Below are 21,852 nucleotides of genomic sequence, written 5' to 3'. Positions count from 1 at the left end.
CTCGTCTTTATTGTTGTCTCACTGCTTAACAGCCCATTACCATTAGAATAATGCGGTTTGACAACATTTTGATACATAGTCTGTCGCGCAGTTATTGTCTTGTTAATACCGGGATTCATTTTGTGAGGATGTTGATAATAAATGACACGCTTGTCTCCAAACACAGTCTCAGAGCTGTTGTCATAACAACAATATGTTCGACACGCCATTTTCAGGAACACTAAAACTGTCAGTGATGGATCTTCGAGTGATATATGACGGCATTAGGCAACAAATCTTTTGCGAAACACGCTCTGCATGTTGTCATACTTTTGATTTGTGTCTCTGGGCTTTTTGTTGAGTGCTCTCTTGGCCCCGCCGTTCTTATAAATTAACTCAACATGATCTTGCTGCTTTGCTGGATGGATGGATAAATTAGCCAATGCATAACACCACTTGCCCTCCTGTAGCGCTGCTTAGCTGAAACTTTTTCTCATAATTCCTTCACGGACGCTCCAGTGGCTCTGGGTCAGGAGAGGCTAGCTGATCGCGCACAGAGGCCCATATGGGACAAGCAGTGAAGAGGAACCAAAACTCAATAAACACGGCACTGGTGAGGGAGGGAGTTCAAGGGTGCGCTTGTCATGATGGAGGCTACAGTGAGCGCTCCAGTGGCTGCTGGGGTTTTGATGCTGTAATGTGAAACGGCTGAGGGAAAGAAGACTACAATTCCCCTCTTTGTCTGGTCTCCGCCCCAGCATCACCCCTCTCCCCTCTCCTCGGTAGACCCTCTCCATAGTCAAACTCATCATCTCTCTCTCGGTCTATCTCCCCTGTGTCTGCCACCCATCACGATGCCTTGATCACTCTTCCTCGCTCATGCTTCGTCTAGCATTACTGCTTTCGGTTCACGTGCTCCTTTATTTTTGTCCTTTTCTCACCGTCTGCAGTTTTATCACGACATTTAATCAGACCAAGCTATTTCTTTACTCCCCATCTTCCTCTGTCAGTTTCTTAATCTATACAATCCCACCCCACCCCACCCCACCCCCCTTTGTCTTCAGTCTCCTGTAGTCTCTGTGGGCTTTGCCAGGTTTCATCCCAACCTGGTGGTGGGAGGAACTTACTCGGGACAGATTGTTCTGTGGGACAACCGCAGTCACCGCCGGACGCCTGTCCAGAGGACTCCTCTATCTGCTGCTGCACACACTGTAAGACTACCTACCACCCAGTATCAGTATCATTATAACTTACTCTATATGTACTGTAAAATGCTATGAATAAAGTATTTAGATATGTGCAACAAACTGAACTCCACTGTGAATCAAAGCAGTCACCACTGTGATATAATGTACTGGGGCTGTAAGTGTTTACTCAACAACATGACATTCAACGCCTCCTGTATATTCACATAATCAAAAACATGGTTATGTCACAATGTTATAAAAAAAAAAATACTCTTATTGAGGAATAATATCACAAATCAATAGACATAAAATGATTATTCCTGTGTTTGTCTGTTGATTTTGGAGGCTGTTAGTAGTTTAGTAAAAACTTTGATCACAATAATTTATTTCAAATACATTTGTATAACTTATAACTGATGTCATTTTCCATGTTTTATGACTTTATGAATCCCATATATTTTCTTTCAGCTGTGTTACACCAGCAGTTTAAAAGACAGATATGTGGGTATTGCAAGTGTGGAAATGTTTTCTGGCACAATATAAACTCACTGATTAATTTACTTGTTTAATTGTACCATAAGCTTTTAGTGTGTGTGCCTCAATTATATTTGCAGCCTCTGACATCTTGGTTATACAATCTGATTAGATTTTCACTGAAACAATCTTTCCACTTACATTTTGTGATCGAGTGATTCATTTGGTTTGATTTGATTCAATTTATGAAACAATCTTAACAGTTAAAACTGTTCATTTCCAACTAAAAAAAAAACAACTGTAGTCTTTCAAGACCCCACCTATGTTCATAGTTAAAACTTGATAGAGGAAATATGTTGTAGGAAAAAATGGATAGACATCTTATTAAAAACTGATAATTAAAATGTGGCTGTGTGTTATCACAGTTACAGAGGACACACACACACACACACACACCCCCATTCTGGAGAGTTCAATAATGAAGCGTCACGCTCGTCTTCTCCACTCAGTGAGTCCGTCCAGCTTGCGTGGTGCCCATTGCTGAATAGATTCTTTGTTTGGCCCAAGTACACAAATCAGTTACTACCCAGTAATGACATAATGGTTTCACACACTCCTGTGAATTAGTGATAGTGAATTTGACCTCTGCATTGAACCCGTGCCCTTTTTTTTTTTTACACACCAGTGGTGAACCCACACAAGCCAGGGCACAGGAGCAGTGGGCAGCACTTACCTGTGCAATAGGGAAGGAATAGGGATTGGGTGCCTTGCTCCTGAATTTTGTTCATATTTACAGTAGTATTTCTTGTCCCTGATGCCCTTTGTCATTCAATCAATCAATCAAATGAATTTTAAATTGTTTATCCGTTTCCATACTTACAACAATCTTAATAATAGAGTAAATGAAGCAGCAGATAATAAAAATACAATAAAATCCCTGTAAAATACATATATTGTCATAGTTCAGTATTCATTCAACCTGATAATTGAATTTATGATCATGATTACTCTATACAAGTAATTACAGTTGATGTCGATGGTTAATGTGACATTTAAATCACAGGCAAAAGGTTGTATATCCACCCATATCATCATGTTTCATGACTTTGTGTGTTTGTGTGTTTGTGTCTGTGCAGCACCCGGTGTACTGCGTTAACGTGGTCGGCACCCAGAATGCCAACAACCTGATCACAGTGTCTACAGACGGCAAGATGTGCTCCTGGAGTCTGGACATGCTCTCCCAGCCACAGGTACGCAACACACACACAATTATCATCATACGCTTGTCACACAATCTGTAAAGGTTAACAAATGTCAGTTATCATAAAGTTCATGACTCAGTATCAAGTAAAATGTGTCTCTGTGTCAATGTGTGTGTGTGTGTAGGAGACGATGGAACTAGTGTACAATAAATCCAAACCGGTAGCTGTGACAAGCATGGCGTTTCCCATGGGCGACGTCAACAACTATGTGGTGGGAAGTGAGGAGGGCACAGTCTACACGGCGTCCAGACACGGCAGGTTGGTCCACATACTCCAGCACGTACTCATTTCATCAAGCCATGATAATGTAGAGTTGCTGTATGAAGCTAAAATAACAAATGCAAATGTGTGTATTGTATTTGCTTTAAAAGATGCAAAGCCTGTCTTTATTTTTAGTCAATGTTACTAACACTGCAGTGCTGAATATATATAATTACTAATTACTTTTAGGATTTTAAACTCGTGTTGCTCTTTTCCAGTAAAGCAGGTATCTGCGAGATGTTTGAGGGCCACCAGGGGCCAGTGACGGGCATCAGCTGCCACAGCGCAGTGGGCACCGTTGACTTTTCCCACCTCTTCATCACATCTTCATTTGACTGGACTGTCAAACTCTGGAGCACCAAGGTTAGTGTGTGTGTGTGTGTGTGTGCGTGTGTGTGTGTGTGTGTGTAAGAGAGTGAGAGAGAGGTGTGTCTGTGAGAAAAGGAGTGTGTGTGGGGGGTTGATTGTAGATTTTCTGGGGCTAACGAGAAAGCGAGTGTGTGCGTTGAGAATGAATATGTGTGACGAAGCTGAGGGCAGCAAGCGAGCAACGTTTTTTTTTTTCCTCTTTCTACTCGTGCGTCTCCGGAAATGTGTGTGAGAAAATAATGTAGACGAGTTCTGATACTGGATAAACAGATAATGTAAGTGTGCAGTGACATGAACTGTGCTCTTCCACCGTTAATATTGCACTAATGAAATGGTTTAATTTTATAGATAGTTAAAAAAAACAGTTTACAGTTAGGCTGGATGTCTTCCTAACATCAGAGGAAGATTTGCCTGTAACGTCGACCTCCACCAGTGGCAGATTTTTTTCCTTCACAGTTACTCCCGCATCCCTGAGAAACAAAAAGCACTGATTGCAGTGGTTTACCTGTTGGTTACCACCTGCAGTCACAGTCGGTGGATGTTAGTCAGACTCTGTGAGGGTGGGTTCTCCTCTTGCTGGTTTTGATTGACCTAATCCACTCAGGACGCTTCTTTTTTTTTTTATACTGCTGCGATGAATTCCATCTGGCAGCATTTTAATGGCAGTGAAAAGTAAACAGCCGCCGTTCCTTTCACTGTTGCAGATGAGCTGAAGACGAGTGCTGTGCTTTTTTCTTTTTAAGCAGAAAGTTGTCCAAATAAAGGCAAAATAGGTCCTGATATTTCAAAATGTTAAGTTTTATTCAAACACTGACAGCTGCCAGTATGTGTGAAAAAATCTCAAAACGTCATAAAAACGGTGACGTCATATTCCCAGCTCTCTCTTGCGCTGTCATTCGTTGTCTTGTGTTTGGAGATTGTTTGACAGTTTTTACGTACTACTGTCAATGAAAAGTAACTAAAGTCACTTTTTGAAAACGGCAAAGAAAAAAGACCGTTTATGCTTTACGTCGTTTCCGTCTGGACGTTGCCTTTGTGTAACCAGCCTTGCTACTAAAGAAGTTGTTCCCTGGCAACAATAATCCAAAATAATATAATAAATAATAAAGTTATTTGATTACATTAACATTTACCTAATGTCTCACAGTGCAAGGGAATAACTCTTTTGACTGTGAGTGTTTCAATATACTGGTGCTATAATGATTAAATTATGGCCAAGGGAAAAAAAGAGTTATTTTCATTATTTGGCTGCCGAGCCCTTGAAAATAAACTTGGGGCCAGTTAAGCTCTGATCTACTGGCCAAATGGGCTAGTGGAGGAAAAAAAAGATTTCAGTGGACACTGTACAGTTTTCATACTTGGCTGTGACAGGCAGTAAAGATGAATTTTAGCTCATGTTTGCACGCCGCCAGTCCATAAGTCATGTGCGAAGGGTCCCATGACACATATTAAAACATTTCTGTGGATTTTCATTAGAAGAGTGTGTTATTATTCAGGATTTGGGAATTCCCTTTCCTTTGAGGGGCACCACAGGAATGTGTCTGTCTCTTATCCCACATAACCCATGTTTGTATGTGGGCAGGCGAAATACCTGAGCGTATATACGGTACGTGTCTGTGTGTGTGTGTGTGTGTGTGTACGTGTAAACAGAGACGCGCTACACATGCCTCACGCACACCTTAAGCAAGCTGCCGTTGCTTACCTAAGATTCCCTTGAGGATTTTCCTTCAACCTACCAAATCACAGTGATCCTGAACTGTTGGAACACACACACACACACACACACACACACACACACACCCACCCGCGTGCTGGTGGTGGATTGTCTTCGCGTTCACACACATACACACGTTTGACCTTACAGTTCAAAAAGCGCCGCGGTACAGACGCTTGCTGATGTTTTTACACTCAGTGGTGCAAATATTGTGGTTAGTAAAAACGTTTTGAGTCAGCCAGATTGTGAGGACGCCGTGACAGCTGGGAGTGGGTTTATAATTGTGCCAAACTTGAACCGTCATGCTCTCTTGACCCCCAAACCAGCGACGACTAAGTGATTGAGTGGCGCACAATCATTCCACATTTGTTCTCTTAAGAAGTTAATTAAAGGGCGGCGGCGGTGTCGATTCAGGTGACTGTTCATGTTGATATTTCAGATGAGTGTGTAGATACATTTGGAATCAAGAAAATCTGTGATTCTGTCAACAGGTTTGTCCATAAAAGTCCTAAAAAGTGTGTGGTTATTAAAGCGGGTGTAAAACTGTTAAGATGGAATGCTGTTTGTGTGCTGCAGACGTAAGACGGTTTGGATTCTGTTAAACTCGTTACCTCTGTAACTTTTTTTTAATTTTGAGACTGCACGAATCAGCTGTCAGCTGTTGCAGCACTGGATATTTACTTATTGCAGTTTGCATTATTTCAGTGAGTTTTTACTGGCGGGCCTACAACTCCATCCAAACTACGGCTCATCAATTAGGGGAAAATCTGTAATTGAGAGATACTGCAACTGCTGTGTGAGTTCATATATGTATATATATATATATGTATATATATATATATATATATATATATATATATATGTATATATATGTGTATATATATATAAATATGTGTGTATATATATATTAATATATATATATTTATATTTTTCAGTTTTAGACACCTAAACTAAGTGTTTTGTGCCTTTGTAGATCCACTGTGGGCTAAGTTGTAATACACATGTGTAAATAAATGGTAAAATTAGGCATAGTATTATTGAAATTGCACTTATTTTTTATTTTCCCTAGAAATTTGAGGTTTTCCAGCCCACTTGAGATCAAATTGTGCTGTATGTTCTAATGTAAGGATGACATTAGGATATGAGTCCCAATTACTGAAACCGTAAAGTGACAAAATAACAGTAAAGTCTAAAAGCAGGGTCAGATATGCTGTCTATCCTAACCCTAAATTGCATATTTTGCAATTTCCTAATTCAGATTGCTATTTCAATTGGAGAATGACTAATTGATCAGCCCTAATTCCAACAGCGTGTCTCCTGTACAGACATGGCAGGGTAACCAGATACAATGCCAATAATTTGCCATCATACCTTGGTGTGATGACTATCAGTATCCACTGTATCAGTAATCATTTTCCAGTTCAAACGTGCTTGAAACTCCACAGCTCCTCAGCGCAGCAGAGATAATGACAAGCGGTTGCTTCACATGTGGCGCCACAAGGATTAAGCTTCATTTTAAGATTAGTTATAAGACTTGTTGCTGCAGATTATTTACCCAAATCACCTTATTTAAGAGTTTTAGATTATGGACAGATGATGGTGAAATGGTAGTTTATATTTTGAAGAATCAGTAGACTTTATCCATCTCATTTTACCTGCTACGTCATGTTTTCCTTTGACTTGCAGCCAATTGCTGACATACAGTATTTCACATTTTTAGCTTGAAAAAAAACCCCAAACATCTAGAGGCAGGTTGGACTATCAAAATAAAATTCCATTTTATATTCAATATAATATCAATATAATTGATACAAATATAGGAGAGTCAGAAGGGATAAGTCAGGCTGAAGTGAGTGTGGACTAAAACAAGTGGGGAGGGGGGGCATAAACAGAGATCATCCAGCTGATGGAATGTAAAAAAACAGTGGGGCTGAGAAAAAATGACCTCTGCTGTCACCTCGTCGACTGGAAAACAGGTTCAATCGAGGCTTGAAATTGCCTCAGCTCTGTCTTTCGTGTGAGTGAGTGTGTGTGTGTGTGTGTGTGTGTTGAGAGCACGTACCACTATCTATCTGCAGGTCTCACAGCCTTTTAAAACAACTATAGAGCAAGAGAGTAAAGGTGATGGAGAAAAAAAAAGAGAAGGTATGAGGAGAGAGAGGGAGAGAGAGAAAGAAAGACTACATTCCTTCATTTGCTTTTCCAGCCAACCTGTCTCCTGTCCTCCGCCCCTCCCTCTCTACCTGTCAGGAATGCTGTTAGTAAGTCTCTGGAATTCTAACAGCCACTCAGAGACAGACACACACACACACACACACACACACTGATGTGTTGGGACTCTGCATTGACTTCCATTTATTTGGGCAGCCTGACCAAACCTTTATCTCTAATCTTACCCATAACCAGTTAATGCCTAACTCTAACCAAGCCACAATCCACATCTCACAATTCTCAAAATGAGGTTCTGCCACAGTCGGACCATTTATTTTCAACATGTAAAATAAAAACGTAGATATATTGTATATGTTCATTAAACAAAAGAAGCCATAAACAACTAAAAACCTACAACCTATACCTAATATGAGCATCACTGCTATATTCAACCCAATGCAATATAATAATGTAATTATAACCTCTCTTCTCTCCAAATGTCCTCTGCTTTTGAGGACATTCGTCCTCCATACGTTTAGATCGATATGATTAGTATCGTCTTTAGGGGCCACACAGCGGAGCAGTGGCCAGGACTGTTGTCTTGCTGTGGGTTTAGTCCAAAATCATGCAGAGGTTAATTGGACACTCCATATTGACCGGAGGTGTGAGAGTGAATGAGTGAATGGTTTGTCTCTGTGTGTTGGGCCCCGTGATGCACTGGCGACCTGTCTCGGGTGTGTCCCCACCTTTCACCCTTAACTCAAGATGAAGTGTCATCTATAAGAAAAGTTTCAAATCATTTGTCCAACAGTGAGTTTTTCTTCAGCATCCCATCCTCTGTGTCCCTTGTCCATCCCTCCTTTTCCTCCTCTTTCCCATCCCTCTCTCTCTCTCTCTCTCTCTTGGACAGCTGTTGTGTTGAGGTTACAGTACACCTTGTGGAGAGGCCCTCCCTTTCATCTCTCCCAGAGGTTTTATGGCGCTGTGTGAATGTGCTAGGCTTTTTAATTAGGCTCTGCACCCAGACAGGCCCCAAGGCTGAGGCAGCGCCACTCTGTCTGAAGCGCACTCACTCACTCACTCACTCACTCACTCACTCACTCCTTTTCTTCTCTCTCTGTCTTTCTTTTCTTTCTAATGTGTCACCTACTGTAATCCCCATCCCTCTCTTTTTTTTTGTTTGCTCCACATCATCTCAGTCAAACATAAGTAAACATATCATCTCTCTCTCTCTGTCTCTCTCTGTCTCTCTCTCTTCTCTTTTCCAGCACAACAAGCCTCTGTACTCGTTTGAGGACAACGCCGACTACGTGTATGACGTCATGTGGTCACCTGTGCACCCGGCGCTCTTTGCCTCCGTGGATGGCATGGGCCGCTTAGACCTGTGGAACCTTAACAACGACACTGAGGTGCGTTTGTGTGGTGTGTGTGTGTGTGTGTGTGTGTGTGTGTGTGTGCATGCACCGGTGGATGAATATAGATCATTATGGGTGTGTGTGTGTGTGTGTGTGTGTGTTTTTTTTTGTGTCATCTCTTTGTGTGTTGATGTGCGTATGGTGTCCTAAGGGCCTGTTTCTGGGCCTCAGCCTGAACCGCACAACCAAACACCCAAGCTTTTTCCCCTTCCACCAGCCCCACCCCCTCCCCACTACCACCATCCATTCCACATCCCTTCCTTCACACACACACACAAACACACACACACACACACATGCATTCAAGATTCCCCCGTGGGCGTTTCCCACAGACCTTGCTTTAAATCAGGCCGGGGTGACATCTCCTCATGTCGTCTCCCAGCCAGCCTGCGAACATTCCTCAAACCTCTGTCCGACGTTCAGGCAACCTCAGGACCCCACCTCCCACCGTCCCGTCTCCCTCCCACAATGTGTCCCATCAGTGCAGCTCACAGATGTGCAGGAGACCACGAGCCCCAGCCTTCAGTCCACAGTCGCATGCTGGAGATGAAAGCACTCCACTCTGTGAGGCAACAATTATTTTAGGACGAGAGCATCTACGGCCAGTAAATGATGCAATATATTGAGACGCGATTAGCAAGGTATCAAACCTTACGAACCCTTCATCGTCATTTAATGAAAAACTGTCCTAACGGAGGGAGTCGAAGGAGGGGGAGAGTCACATGGTCGAAAGCCTGCTGCTAAACTAGTGGACGGAGGCTTAAATACATCACAAAATCACTGTCCAGATAAACACTGTCAGCAATATTTCCATATTGTTACAGCTTCAAAGAATTAATACAGACTACATGAAATGTCAAACAGGAAGTATGAGAATTAAACTATGATCAAAGCTTGCAGTAGCGCTGGACAATATATCTATATTTTATCTATAATGAGACATGACATAAGATCTTAGATTTTGAATATTGTAATATTGTGATATGGTAAACTTTCCCTGTTGTTAAACATTGTTGCATTGATAATCATGATATTTATTATATTGAATACATTTGTGGAAAACACTAAATATTATAAATTGAATATTATATTGATAGAAAATGCATGGAATCGACAAAATTGTATTCAAAAAAGTCACTTAATGACATTTCAATTTTAAGCCTAATTATTTGTGTTCTACTTCATTCAGTTTTTCATGCAGTTTTTTTTTTACATACTTAATATATACTAAATTCAACATTAAAAAGCCAAAAAAAATAAAACCAGGTATTCTCTGAGATGAAAGATAATGACTATATTTTAAGCATGTAATACAGATGATAAACAGTAGCTATTTTATTTCCTTTGAGAAGCACAAACATCTAAAAAAAAAGAAAACGTTTCATGAGCCCAGAGAAACATCCCGGTAGATCTCGTATATAAAATATCTCGTAATATCAAATATTATATTTATCAAGCCATATCTCCCACCCTTACAGAAACATCTCCCTGATTTAACCTACGCTACAGTTTTCATATGATAAAACTGAATATCCCAAGATTTTGAACTGAAAATTTGGATTACAGTGAAAATAAAACTTCAGCTAAGAATCTTAAAACTCAACTTTGCTACATTCTCATAAAGGAGCAGGAAGGAAACCTTTACTCAGGTAGCAGTGGGGATAAAAAGGATCCTCCATTCTCCTTCGCGCTTGGTTTCCATGGAGACAACACCCACGGTGCCTTCAACCATAATACATGTCTGCATCTCTACAGATGCTCTCCTCCCCCTCTCGTCAGTGCTCTTTCACTTATTCATCTACATAAAATTTATCACCCAAGTTTTCTCGGGTGGAATCACTTCCATTGTCTCGTCTGATCTCCTTTCTTCTCGTTTTAACACCCAAACACTCAGCCGCCGATGGCGTGTCTTCCCTCGGCTGCGCACATGGCACAGTTTCCCATGGCTCCCTCAACATCGGCCTTTTCACTGACAGAGGAAGAGTTCATTATCGACGGACTCACTCGGCCAACAATGTGCTTTATGAGAAACATTTGCTCAGACACACACACACACGAGCGGATGTAACAAATACATGCGCACACATCCCCTCACACACAAGCGGCCTAATGGCAACAGACTTCCATTGTTGCCGTCATATTAAAAACACACAGTCATAACGACATTAGCGGAGCACTGCGGCGCGCCTGGTTCTCATTTCCACCACACACACACACACACACACACACACACACACACACACACACACACACACACACACAGCCAATACAGATACAGTACAGATCCACTCAAGCGGAGCGGTGGAAGCTAGCAGACTAATGGCAGTCAGTCTGTGGTTAGCGCAGCTTTAAATACGCAGGAGCTTGGTGTGTGAGGCGAACTGATGCCAGGGCCTCTGTCTCCACTGGTGACATGTGTCAGACTCGCCTGCCACATGTCAGGAACAGTTTATGGAAATACTGCAGATGGTTTTAGGTTTTTGAAGGTGCAACACGAGCGCGGCTGTTTACTAAAAAAGAGCATCGGCTCACCCACAACAGCAAACATGAAGCCGGTTATTATACTTTACACAGTAAATATTATACTTGTGTGGACGCTTGACAGCTATGTTTGCCGGGTTTCCCGTGTGTTTGGACACCGTCGCCCCTTTTTATGTTGTAAATTTGTTATGTAAATTGGACTTAAATGGAATCATGGTGATTTTCCAATAAGCACGAGGGAGAAAAGCTTTAAAAGCAATTAGGTCAATAAATAAAAAGACCTTTTTACATGTTTTGTTTAGAGATGGAAGCTTGTAGGAGTTTCTTTTTTGGATCATTAAAACAAACTAAAATGCCAAACATACTGGACAGAACAGTTATATAAATATGAGGTAAAAAAATTACACTTGTAACAGCCACTGCCTGCAGGGGGCAGACATAGACAGTTTGTTATTATTGTATTGGGACTGTTTTTGTGTCAACAGAAAGGCTCACATATTGTTTATACTGATTTTGAAAGTTAATGAAACTGTATTTTAACATCACATTGAGCATTTTTAAGCACTCAAATTCATATAATTCAAGCAGTTTAATATCTGAAAATGTAAAGTCAGGCTGATTTAAAATTGGGTTGATTTCATTCAAACAGCAGCAATTTACAAAATTAGACTTAGAATAGCTGGATACCCCACATCAATCAATCTGTCTTAAGTCACATGATCCAAGAAAGAAGTACTCATGTATACAAATTAACTATACAAAAAGTTACAATTACATTGGCCTTGTGTAGATCACCTCGAAAATAGTAGATTTTCTCAATCGGCTGTTCAGTAATCAAAACAACAATTAATGTGTAATTTGTAGTAATGTAAGCTGATGCACGGTTTGTATTGTGTTGTATACATGTAATAAAATGTACTGCAGTGATAACATGTCTGCTGCTTCGTTTACTGCTCCACCAGGTACCGACTGCGAGCGTGATGGTCGAAGGTGCGTCGGCCCTCAACAGGGTCCGCTGGTCCTCAGGTGGGAAGGAAGTAGCTGTGGGAGACTCAGAGGGCCGAGTGTGGATCTACGACACTGGAGAGGTACGATTTTATGGAAAGATGGATCTCATAATGTGTTCACTGTGAAGCAGAAACATATGGCCCATTTCCCGCCGGCTCTACTCGCCTCGGCACGGCACGACACGGCACGATTAGGTTGCTACTCCACTACAAAAAAAGTACTGGTGACTTTACACCAGACTCCTGTAGTTGTTGGAGATTAACGTTTTTAGGATTATCTGTCTCTGAAAAGAGGTTCATCTTTACAGAATAATAACTGACATTTATAACAATGCAAGTAGTTCTCTACTAATATTAAATTATAATATATATATAATATTTTGGGGAGCCTGGGTAGAAGTTGAAGTCACTTTTTTTTATAATATTACTTAAGTAAAAGTCTTAAAGTAAATGACATTCACTGTACTTAAGTATTAAAAGTGATTTTCTGATATAAAATGGACTTAAGTTTTAGAAGTAAAAGTATTAAAAAAGTGAGGGGAAAGGATTGAGTCATGGTAGCTCAGTGATAGAGTGAGTTGTCTTTTAACTGGACGGTTGTGGGTTCAATTCCTGAGTCAGCGTGTTTAATTAACCGCTGCATGTTTTTGGACTGTGGGAGGAAACTGAAGAAAACACACACACACACGAGGAGAGTATGCTGTGTGACAGCAATGCTAGCCACCTGCTCCACCGTGTGGCCCGTAGTACATTAAATTTCTGCAATTAAACCCTTCCACATTTTACACACTGGAGCTTTAGTGGATTGCTGTTGGAATCATTCAAGATTAGTGGAGCTGATGGTTCTCAGGGGCTTGGATTTTGATCTCTAGTTCCATGAACACTATGCTAGAATAAAGAATAGCTTTACTGTTGAATGAAACACTTCAGCGCCTCAAATTGGAGTTGCTGGTCGTGTAAAACATCAGTTACTGTAATTTTATTTTCATAAAATAAGTGTCACAGTGGACAGGGAGAAACTGCAGCAAATAGTGGGATTACACATGTTACACAGGGTTGTGCAAACACACACACACACACACATGCGTTTGCTGAGTTTTCAAAGTACATACTGTTCTTGAGTATTTTTGTGTTTATTTGGTCCACTGAGTTTGTTTAAAGACATGCACTGAAAGAGTGGAAATAAGTGCATTTTTTTCACTGTAAAACCTCCGCATGTACCACAACCAACCATTTTAGGTCTTGTAGGCCTGTATGTTTACTCAACTGTCAGCGTCACCATAGATGTGTGTGTTTGATTTTTTCTTTTTCTTTTTTCTTTTTCCCTCCCCTTCTCTCCTGTGTCTTTGTAAAATGGCCTTCACATGACTTTGCCATTACCACAAAGTGGCCAACCACCCTGCCTGTGCCTGTATGTTCTCTCATGTTTGGAGGGCTCTGGTTAGGAGCCCCGTATGAGACTGTGTTAGCTTAGCCACTCAGCTAATTTTAGCATCTTGGGGGTTTTTTTTGTTTTTTTTTGTTGTGCGGTTAGTTGGAGAGCGAGGCTCAGCTGAGCTGGTGGCCTCCACGAAGAGTCAGAAGTGAGCAGGGGTTAAAAGGTTTTATGACTCCAAAGATGGAGTGTGTTTGTGGTGGTGGTGATGGAGGCATTTACTTCACTAGAAACCCCCAATACCGAGCTAAAACTAGGAACAGCATGCACAAAAAAAGAGAGAGGGAGATGCCAACAATTCCATCCAGAGCAGTGGAGTTCTGCTACCAGCTCCAACCTACAGCTCCAGGAAAGCAAACACTAAATACTTTCATTTGAGTTTAATTTTACTCACTGCAGAATAGTTTCCGCTTGTTCCTACTCACAAATCATAACAGCAGGTCTTTCTGTCGTGGCACAAACTCTAGCAAATCAGCATCTAATGCATAGATTGTACAGAACAAGAGGACATAGACTTCCAGTTTGCTGGATGAGTCTAACCAGGGTGTAAAAGTTTACTGAATAGCCACCAGGGGGTGATACTGCCAGGGTTAGGGTTAGTAATTCTCAGATGAAGTCAGTAAAAACCATCCTGCGATAGAAGATGTTAGATGATTAAGCACGGCACATATGAGGGGACTGACATCTATGGACATCTATGTCCACTGTTCGTATACAGTCGATGGTCTGATGACATTAAAGCTCTACTCGCCTCGGCACAGCATGACACGGCACGGTTAGGTTGCATCTCCACTACAATAAAAAGTACCTACTCAACGTGGGCGGAGTCATCGCTGCACGGCTGCCTGAAACTGCGGTGACTTTGTTTTATATGCGACACACACACACACACACAAACAAGTGACTAGGGACTTTACACCAGACTCCTGGTAGTTGTTGGAGATTAACCCACGTTTTTAGGATTGTTAAGTAGTTTTCACTTATCTACAGTTCGGCACTGTTCGGCTTGATTTGTGTCCACACGTCTCCGGAGTACAGCCTCCTACTCCACAGACTACAGCGGTGCTGTCCATAAATACACCACTCCACTTTAACAGACTCCTCTATAAAATAAAGATATTTCCCTGGTAGTTGTTGGATATTAACCCACGTTTTTAGGATTGTTAAGTAGGTTTAACCGATCTACAGTTCGGCACTGTTCAGCTTGATTTGTGTGTGGGACGTCTCTTCCTGTAACGGCACTCTGGCCAGTCAGTGGTCGGCAGTCTGGCCAATCATCGCATAGTACCTACTCAGCACACTTTTGGAACCTAGCTGGAGCAGGTACTATGCTAGTGGAAACGCTACTTAAACCGTGCCGTGGCGAGGCGAGTAGAGCTGCTGGAAACACGCCATTTGTTAGTCATTTGAGCATCCACTCTGTTGCAAACACTGCTAATTCTGAGTTCACTCAGGCTCTGTATAGATGACGCTCTGGCAGAGCCCCCCTGCTGTGGTCAGCCCAGCTCCGTGGGGGGTTTGGGAGGGTGGGTTCAAAATGGCTGCCTCCCTCCTCTTTGGTTCCTGCTTAATTACAGCCTGGCCATGCAGAGCGGTTGCAGACAGCTTGGGTGGCGGCTGTGCCTTCTGTCCCACTCGCTGTGACTCCCACAGTGCTCGACTGCAGCGAGACACTTAAAGAGCAACAACATCCAGTGTGACAAGTCCTTTATTAGCCGTGGTGCTCACAGATTTTGAAACCACCATGGCTGTGTATGGATGATAATGTTACTCTGACAGCCGGATGTTGAGGCCACTGATGTTGATTTAGACTCAGACAGTGATTATCAGCAGAAGCCAAACACATCAGAGCAGTTTGTGATACTATATTGTTTGATTGTACAACAAAAGAGTATAACATTGCTGTTAAAATGTACTGTTTGTGTAGAGGTTGTCTTTAGGAATCAGGTTAGTCGATGGCCTGGGTATGATGTTGTGCCGTAAATCAGAACTTGTGTATTAATTACATTTATGGCCCCTAACGATTACAAAGTGGGAGATTTTATTCTGAAAATAATGCTTTTAATGTTGTAACAGTGTTTGACTTCCTGTCATCTGGCAAAAATAGCAGCCCGAGTAAAGAAATATATAATAATGTATATTTATTTTAAGTTCAGTTCAAAAGGTCATGTTTAAAGTCACTTTTATACGTGCATTAAATTCCATTTGTTTTAAGTTTAAGTCAATGATTAATTGACAAAAATAATGTATAGACTAAACAAATTAGTCTAAACAAGAAAAATTTAAACCTTTTGGAAGGAAATGTCAGTGACTTAGAAGCATTTATTCTGTTAACTTACCTAAATGGGTAATACTTTATTTATTAAATAATAATCAGCTAATGCAGATTGTTAAAGAAATGATTGAAACCTGATTTAAAACCAGACCTGGTTTCTTCTGTCTCTCTTTTTGCCACACAACTCTTGTCATGTCAATGATGTCAATTTTAGGTCTATTTAGCTTTGTTTTCATTAAATAGAAACAATAATATAAACATGCATACATAGTGGTGTGGTAACAGTAGACAGTAGCTCTGTTACAGTATTTAATGATAATAAATCCTGTGTTTCTGTGCTGCTTCCTCCAGCTGTCAGTGGCTCACACAGACGACTGGGCACGCTTTGCCCGAACCCTGATGGAGATCCGTGCAAACCGGGCAGACGGCGAGGAGGAGGGGCCTATGGAGCTGGCTTCATAGAGCAGGACTCCAACCGAAGTGGATTGAATCGGAGAATCAGCGTGCTTTTATTGGTGTCACTGTAGCATGTGCTTTTCACTCTTTTCTGTAATGTTTCTTCACCTTTTAGGTTTTTCACGTTCCTCTCTGGTCCACTGTTTGTTTTTTTCCACATTGTCCCTGCTGTGAAATGTCTTTTAATGGGTGAACGGTCCACTCCTGATGTTTTGTCCCCCCCTTATTTATTTGTTTATTGACTCAAGAGCCTACAGCATATACAAAGTGGCTTAGTCTTATAGCCTTACAAAGATATGTGTACTGTATCAACGCTTTGCACTACTGAAAAGAAATAAAGCAGGGTCCATAGACTAGTCGTGTATTGTTTACAAAAAAAACCTCACATTTAATTTACGTTGTGCTTCTCTGTACTGAGCCTGCATGTGACACATTCCTGAAATATTCCCGCTGCATAGACGTGGAGTTTGTATGGTGACGTTTTCACACGTGGCTGCTTTACGTCAGTGTTTCAGGTCATGGATGTCAGAAAAACACGCAGAAAAGTGGGGTTTGGGCACTGAGTCTTTTGTTCCGAATAAGAGGCACAGCTGCATAATCTTTCACCGAGTCTTACAGCTAACGAGAGGTGCAGTATATTGTAATGCAGAGTGCTCGCTGTGAAACCTGCTATGTTTGCCATTAAAGCATAGCTGATGAACTCATGTCATCCTCTGTTCATTCACATCATAGGAAGGAAAAATAATCCAGCAAACGTTCAGTTTTGTACAGTAAGGTACAATTATTACATATGTAACAACATTCTCAGTGCTGCAGTATTTAACCCTTAGAACACAGAGCATTTCGGCTGGTTTTTTTTTCCATTACTATGTTCAAATGTACAGTATATACAGAGACTATAAGAATGTGCAATATAGAGTGTCTTATATCCTTTTTTTCAGCACAACCAATAGGCATTCTGATGAAAAAAATAATAATTTTCACCCACTATATAAACACACCTGAGCATAAAGTACTCAAAATGTTTAAAATCGGATTGAATTTCAAATTTGGAAATTCACAGTTCACAGTTCAATGTTCACTTCACTCGTCATAGTATAGTGAGGCGTCCAAAATATGACAAAAAAGGCATAGTATAGTAAGGGGGTGTCAAACTCATTGTAAGTCAGGGGCCACATACAGAGCAGTCTGATCTCAAGTGGGCCGGACGTGGGCCTGGAAAAAAGTCATAGGTTAGTATGTGGTCCAAAAGTAGTATGTCATCGAAAATGTGAAAAAAATGGTCATACCACGATATGTCGTCCAAAAGGTGAAAAAGTCTTACGGTATGTCGTCCAAGATATGAAAAAACAGTCATATTTCAGGCCCCGTTCACACGAGGATGCTTGCGGGTAAAAACGACAAAGTATTTTATCTGAAGTGCCTTTCGTTTAGACGGTGACAGCGTTTTTGGGGCTTAAAAACACAAAAATCTGAAACCAGCCTCCAGAGTGGAAAACTTGAATACATTATATTATATAGTATTAATATTATTATTATTATTATAATAAATAAACAAACATGTCGGATTATTTCCATGGGACGGACTTTCAAGCTGCTCTTGCAGCTCTAATAAACGTACAGGAGTCTTTCCACAAAATGTACAGGATATGTACAGATAATATTACTGAACAGAGAAGGATCTGTAATCTGTTTTACTTTTCGGGGAGAGGAAGCAAGATTCTGCGCATGCGCTCATACATGGCGGTGTTGTGTGATAGTGTATCACAGCGCCACCTAGCTGCCTGGCATGCATACCCAATCGAATTCCACACACTTTTTCGTCATCATATGCACGCAGATTTCCTCCCGAAAATGCGGAATAAAAAGTGAACACGCTGCGCCACTTTTGCGTCTTCTGTTCACACCGTCATCAACAAAATGTGAAAAAAAAAAGTATTAGGTCAGTATGTTATCCAAAATGTGAAAAAAGTCATATTTCAGTATATCGTCCAAAATGTGAAAATAAGTCATACCACGATATGTTGTCCAAAATGTGAAAAAAAGTCATACCACAGTATGTTGTCCAAAATGTGAAAAAAAGTCATACCACAGTATGTCGTCCAAAATGTGAAAAAAATCATATTTAAGTATGTCGTCCAAAATGTGAAAATAAGTCATACCACGATATGTTGTCCAAAATGTGAAAATATCTATAAAGAAAGTCATACTAAAAAAAAGTCACTGCCCAAAAATGACATAGTATAGTATGTCGTCTAAAATCACTCAAAAAAGTCGTACTGTAGTATATCGTCCAAAATCGGTCAAAAAAGTCATAGTATAGTATGTAGTCCAAAATCACAAAAAAAAGTCATACTATGATATGTCGTCAAAAATCACTAAAAAAAAGTCATAGTATAGTATGTCGTCCAAAATCGCCCAAAAATGTCATAGTATAGTCAGTCGCCCAAAATTGGTCAAAACGTCATAGTATAGTATGTCGTCCAAAATAACAAAAAAAGTCATAGTATAGTATGTCATCCAAAATCGGTCGAAAACATCATAGTATAGTATGTCGTCCAAAATTGGTCCAAAACGTCATAGTATAGTAAGTCGTCCAAAATCGGTCAAATAGGTCATACTGTAGTATGACGTCCAAAATCGGTCAAAAACGTCATAGTATAGTATGTCGTCCAAAATCGGTCAAAAAGTCATAGTATAGTATGTCGTCTAAAATCACAAAAAAAAAGTCATAGTATAGTATGTCGTCCAAAATCACTAAAGAAAGTCATACTATAGTATGTTGTCCAAAATTGCCCAAAAATGACATAGTATAGTATGTTGTCCAAAATTGGTCAAAAACGTCATAGTATAGTATGTCGTCCAAAATCGGTCAAAAACGTCATAGTATAGTATGTCGTCCAAAATTGGTCAAAAACGTCATAGTATAGTATGTCGTCCAAAATTGGTCAAAAACGTCATAGTATAGTATGTCTTCCAAAATCGGTCAAAAACATCATAGTATAGTATGTCGTCCAAAATTGCAAAAAAAGTCATAGTATAGTATGTCGTCCAAAATCGGTCAAAAAAGTCGTAGTATAGTTTGTCGCCCAAAATCGGTCAAAACGTCATAGTATAGTATGTCGTCCAAAATGACACCAAAAACATGATAGTTTCTGTCGAGGATGGGATTTGAACCCTTGCCCTGCAGGTTGGCTGGCTCCACAGAAAGGTCTAAGTTACAGCCCACTTGGCCAAACTACAACAACATCCTGGTTGACTTGTATATACACAATCACCAATGTTGAAGTCTGGAAAAAAAAAAAAAAAAACTCTGAATAAAAATCATAGTATAGTATGCCGTCCAAAATCGGTCAAAAAAGTCTTAGTATAGTATGTCGTCCAAAATTGCCCAAAAATGTCATAGTATAGTATGTCGTCCAAAATCGGTCAAAAAAGTCATAGCATAGTATGTCGTCCAAAATTGGTCAAAAACATCATAGTATAGTATGTCGTCCAAAATCAGTCAAAAAGGTCATACTATAGTATGACGTCCAAAATCGCTCAAAAACGTCATAGTATAGTATGTCGTCCAAAATCGGTCAAAAAAGTCATAGCATAGTATGTCGTCCAAAATTGGTCACAAACATCATAGTATAGTATGTCGTCCAAAATGGTCAAAAACGTCATAATATAGTATGTCTTCCAAAATCGGTCAAAAACGTCATAGTATAGTATGTCGTCTAAAATTGGTCAAAAACGTCATACTATATTATGTCGTCCAAAATCGGTCAAAAATGTCATAGTATAGTATGTCGTCCAAAATTGGTCAGAAACGTAATAGTATAGTAAGTCGTCCAAAATTGCCCAAAAATGTCATAGTATAGTATGTCGTCCAAAATCAGTCAAAAAGATCATACTATAGTATGACGTCCAAAATCGCTCAAAAACGTCATAGTATAGTATGTCGTCCAAAATCGGTCAAAAAAGTCATAGCATAGTATGTCGTCCAAAATTGGTCACAAACATCATAGTATAGTATGTCGTTCAAAATCGGTCAAAAAGGTCATACTATAGTATGACGTCCAAAATCAGTCAAAAAGGTCATACTATAGTATGACGTCCAAAATTGGTCAAAAACGCCATAGTATAGTATGTCGTCCAAAATCGGTCAAAAAGGTCATACTATAGTATGACGTCCAAAATCGGTCAAAAAAGTCATAGCATAGTATGTCGTCCAAAATTGGTCAAAAACATCATAGTATAGTATGTCGTCCAAAATCAGTCAAAAAGGTCATACTATAGTATGACGTCCAAAATTGGTCAAAAACGTCATAGTATAGTATGTCGTCCAAAATCGGTCAAAAACCTCATAGTATAGTATGTCGTCCAAAATTGGTCAGAAACGTAATAGTATAGTAAGTCGTCCAAAATCGGTCAAAAACGTCATAGTATAGTATGCCGTCCAAAATCGTCAAAAACGTCATAGTATAGTATGTCGTCCAAAATGGTCAAAAACGTCATAATATAGTATGTCTTCCAAAATCGGTCAAAAACGTCATAGTATAGTATGTCGTCCAATTTCACTAAAGAAAGTCATAGTATAGTATGTCGTCCAAAATCAATCAAAAAGGTCATACTAAAGCATGACGTCCAAAATCGCTCAAAAAACGTCACAGTATAGTATGTCGTCCAGAATTTGTCAAAACCGTCATAGTATAGTATGTCGTCCATAATCGGTCGAAAACGTCATAGTATAGTAAGTCGTCCAAAATCGGTCAAAAACGTCATAGTATAGTATGCCGTCCAAAATCGGTCAAAAAAGTCTTAGTATAGTATGTCGTCTAAAATTGGTCAAAAACGTCATAGTATAGTATGTCGTCCAAAATTGGCCAAAAACGTCATAGTATAGTATGTCGTCCAAAATTGGTCACAAATGTCATAGTATAGTTTGTTGTCCAAAATCGGTCAAAAATGTCATAGTATAGTATGTCGTCCAAAATCACTAAAGAAAGTCATAGTATAGTATGTCGTCCAAAATCAGTCAAAAAGGTCATACTAAAGTATGACGTCCAAAATCGCTCAAAAACGTCATAGTATAGTATGTCGTCCAAAATCGGTCAAAAAAGTCATAGTATAGTATGTCGTCCATAATCGGTCAAAAACGTCATAGTATAGTATGTCGTCCAAAATTGGTCAAAAAGGTCATACTATAGTATGTCGTCCAAAATTTGTCAAAAACGTCACAGTATAGTATGTCGTCCAGAATTTGTCAAAACCGTCATAGTATAGTATGTCGTCCATAATCGGTCAAAAACGTCATAGTATAGTATGTCGTCCAAAATTGGTCAAAAAGGTCATACTATAGTATGTCGTCCAAAATTTGTCAAAAACGTCACAGTATAGT

At 40.1% G+C, this 21,852-nt stretch overlaps 1 protein-coding gene across 11 annotated transcripts in view; it reads left to right on the top strand.

Annotated features, from left to right (window-relative positions):
* Nucleotides 1-17,170, top strand: part of LOC131447225 (cytoplasmic dynein 1 intermediate chain 1) — a 53,707-nt gene extending 36,537 nt beyond the window's left edge. For all 11 annotated transcript variants that reach the window (XM_058618840.1, XM_058618832.1, XM_058618842.1 and 8 more), the window contains 7 exons: nucleotides 1,044-1,190; nucleotides 2,777-2,890; nucleotides 3,027-3,160; nucleotides 3,382-3,526; nucleotides 8,666-8,806; nucleotides 12,256-12,381; nucleotides 16,362-17,170. In XM_058618840.1, coding sequence (XP_058474823.1) covers nucleotides 1,044-1,190; nucleotides 2,777-2,890; nucleotides 3,027-3,160; nucleotides 3,382-3,526; nucleotides 8,666-8,806; nucleotides 12,256-12,381; nucleotides 16,362-16,472 — 918 coding nt within the window. In that variant the 3' untranslated portion in view covers nucleotides 16,473-17,170. The remainder of the gene's footprint in view (nucleotides 1-1,043; nucleotides 1,191-2,776; nucleotides 2,891-3,026; nucleotides 3,161-3,381; nucleotides 3,527-8,665; nucleotides 8,807-12,255; nucleotides 12,382-16,361) is intronic.
* The last annotated feature ends 4,682 nt before the right edge of the window (nucleotides 17,171-21,852 follow it).

This window comes from Solea solea, chromosome 20 (genome assembly GCF_958295425.1).
Source record: "Solea solea chromosome 20, fSolSol10.1, whole genome shotgun sequence".
NCBI classification, from domain to species: Eukaryota; Metazoa; Chordata; class Actinopteri; order Pleuronectiformes; family Soleidae; genus Solea; species Solea solea.
The sequence above is the reverse complement of the archived record's forward strand: the minus strand, read 5'-3'. Positions and strand labels throughout refer to the sequence as shown.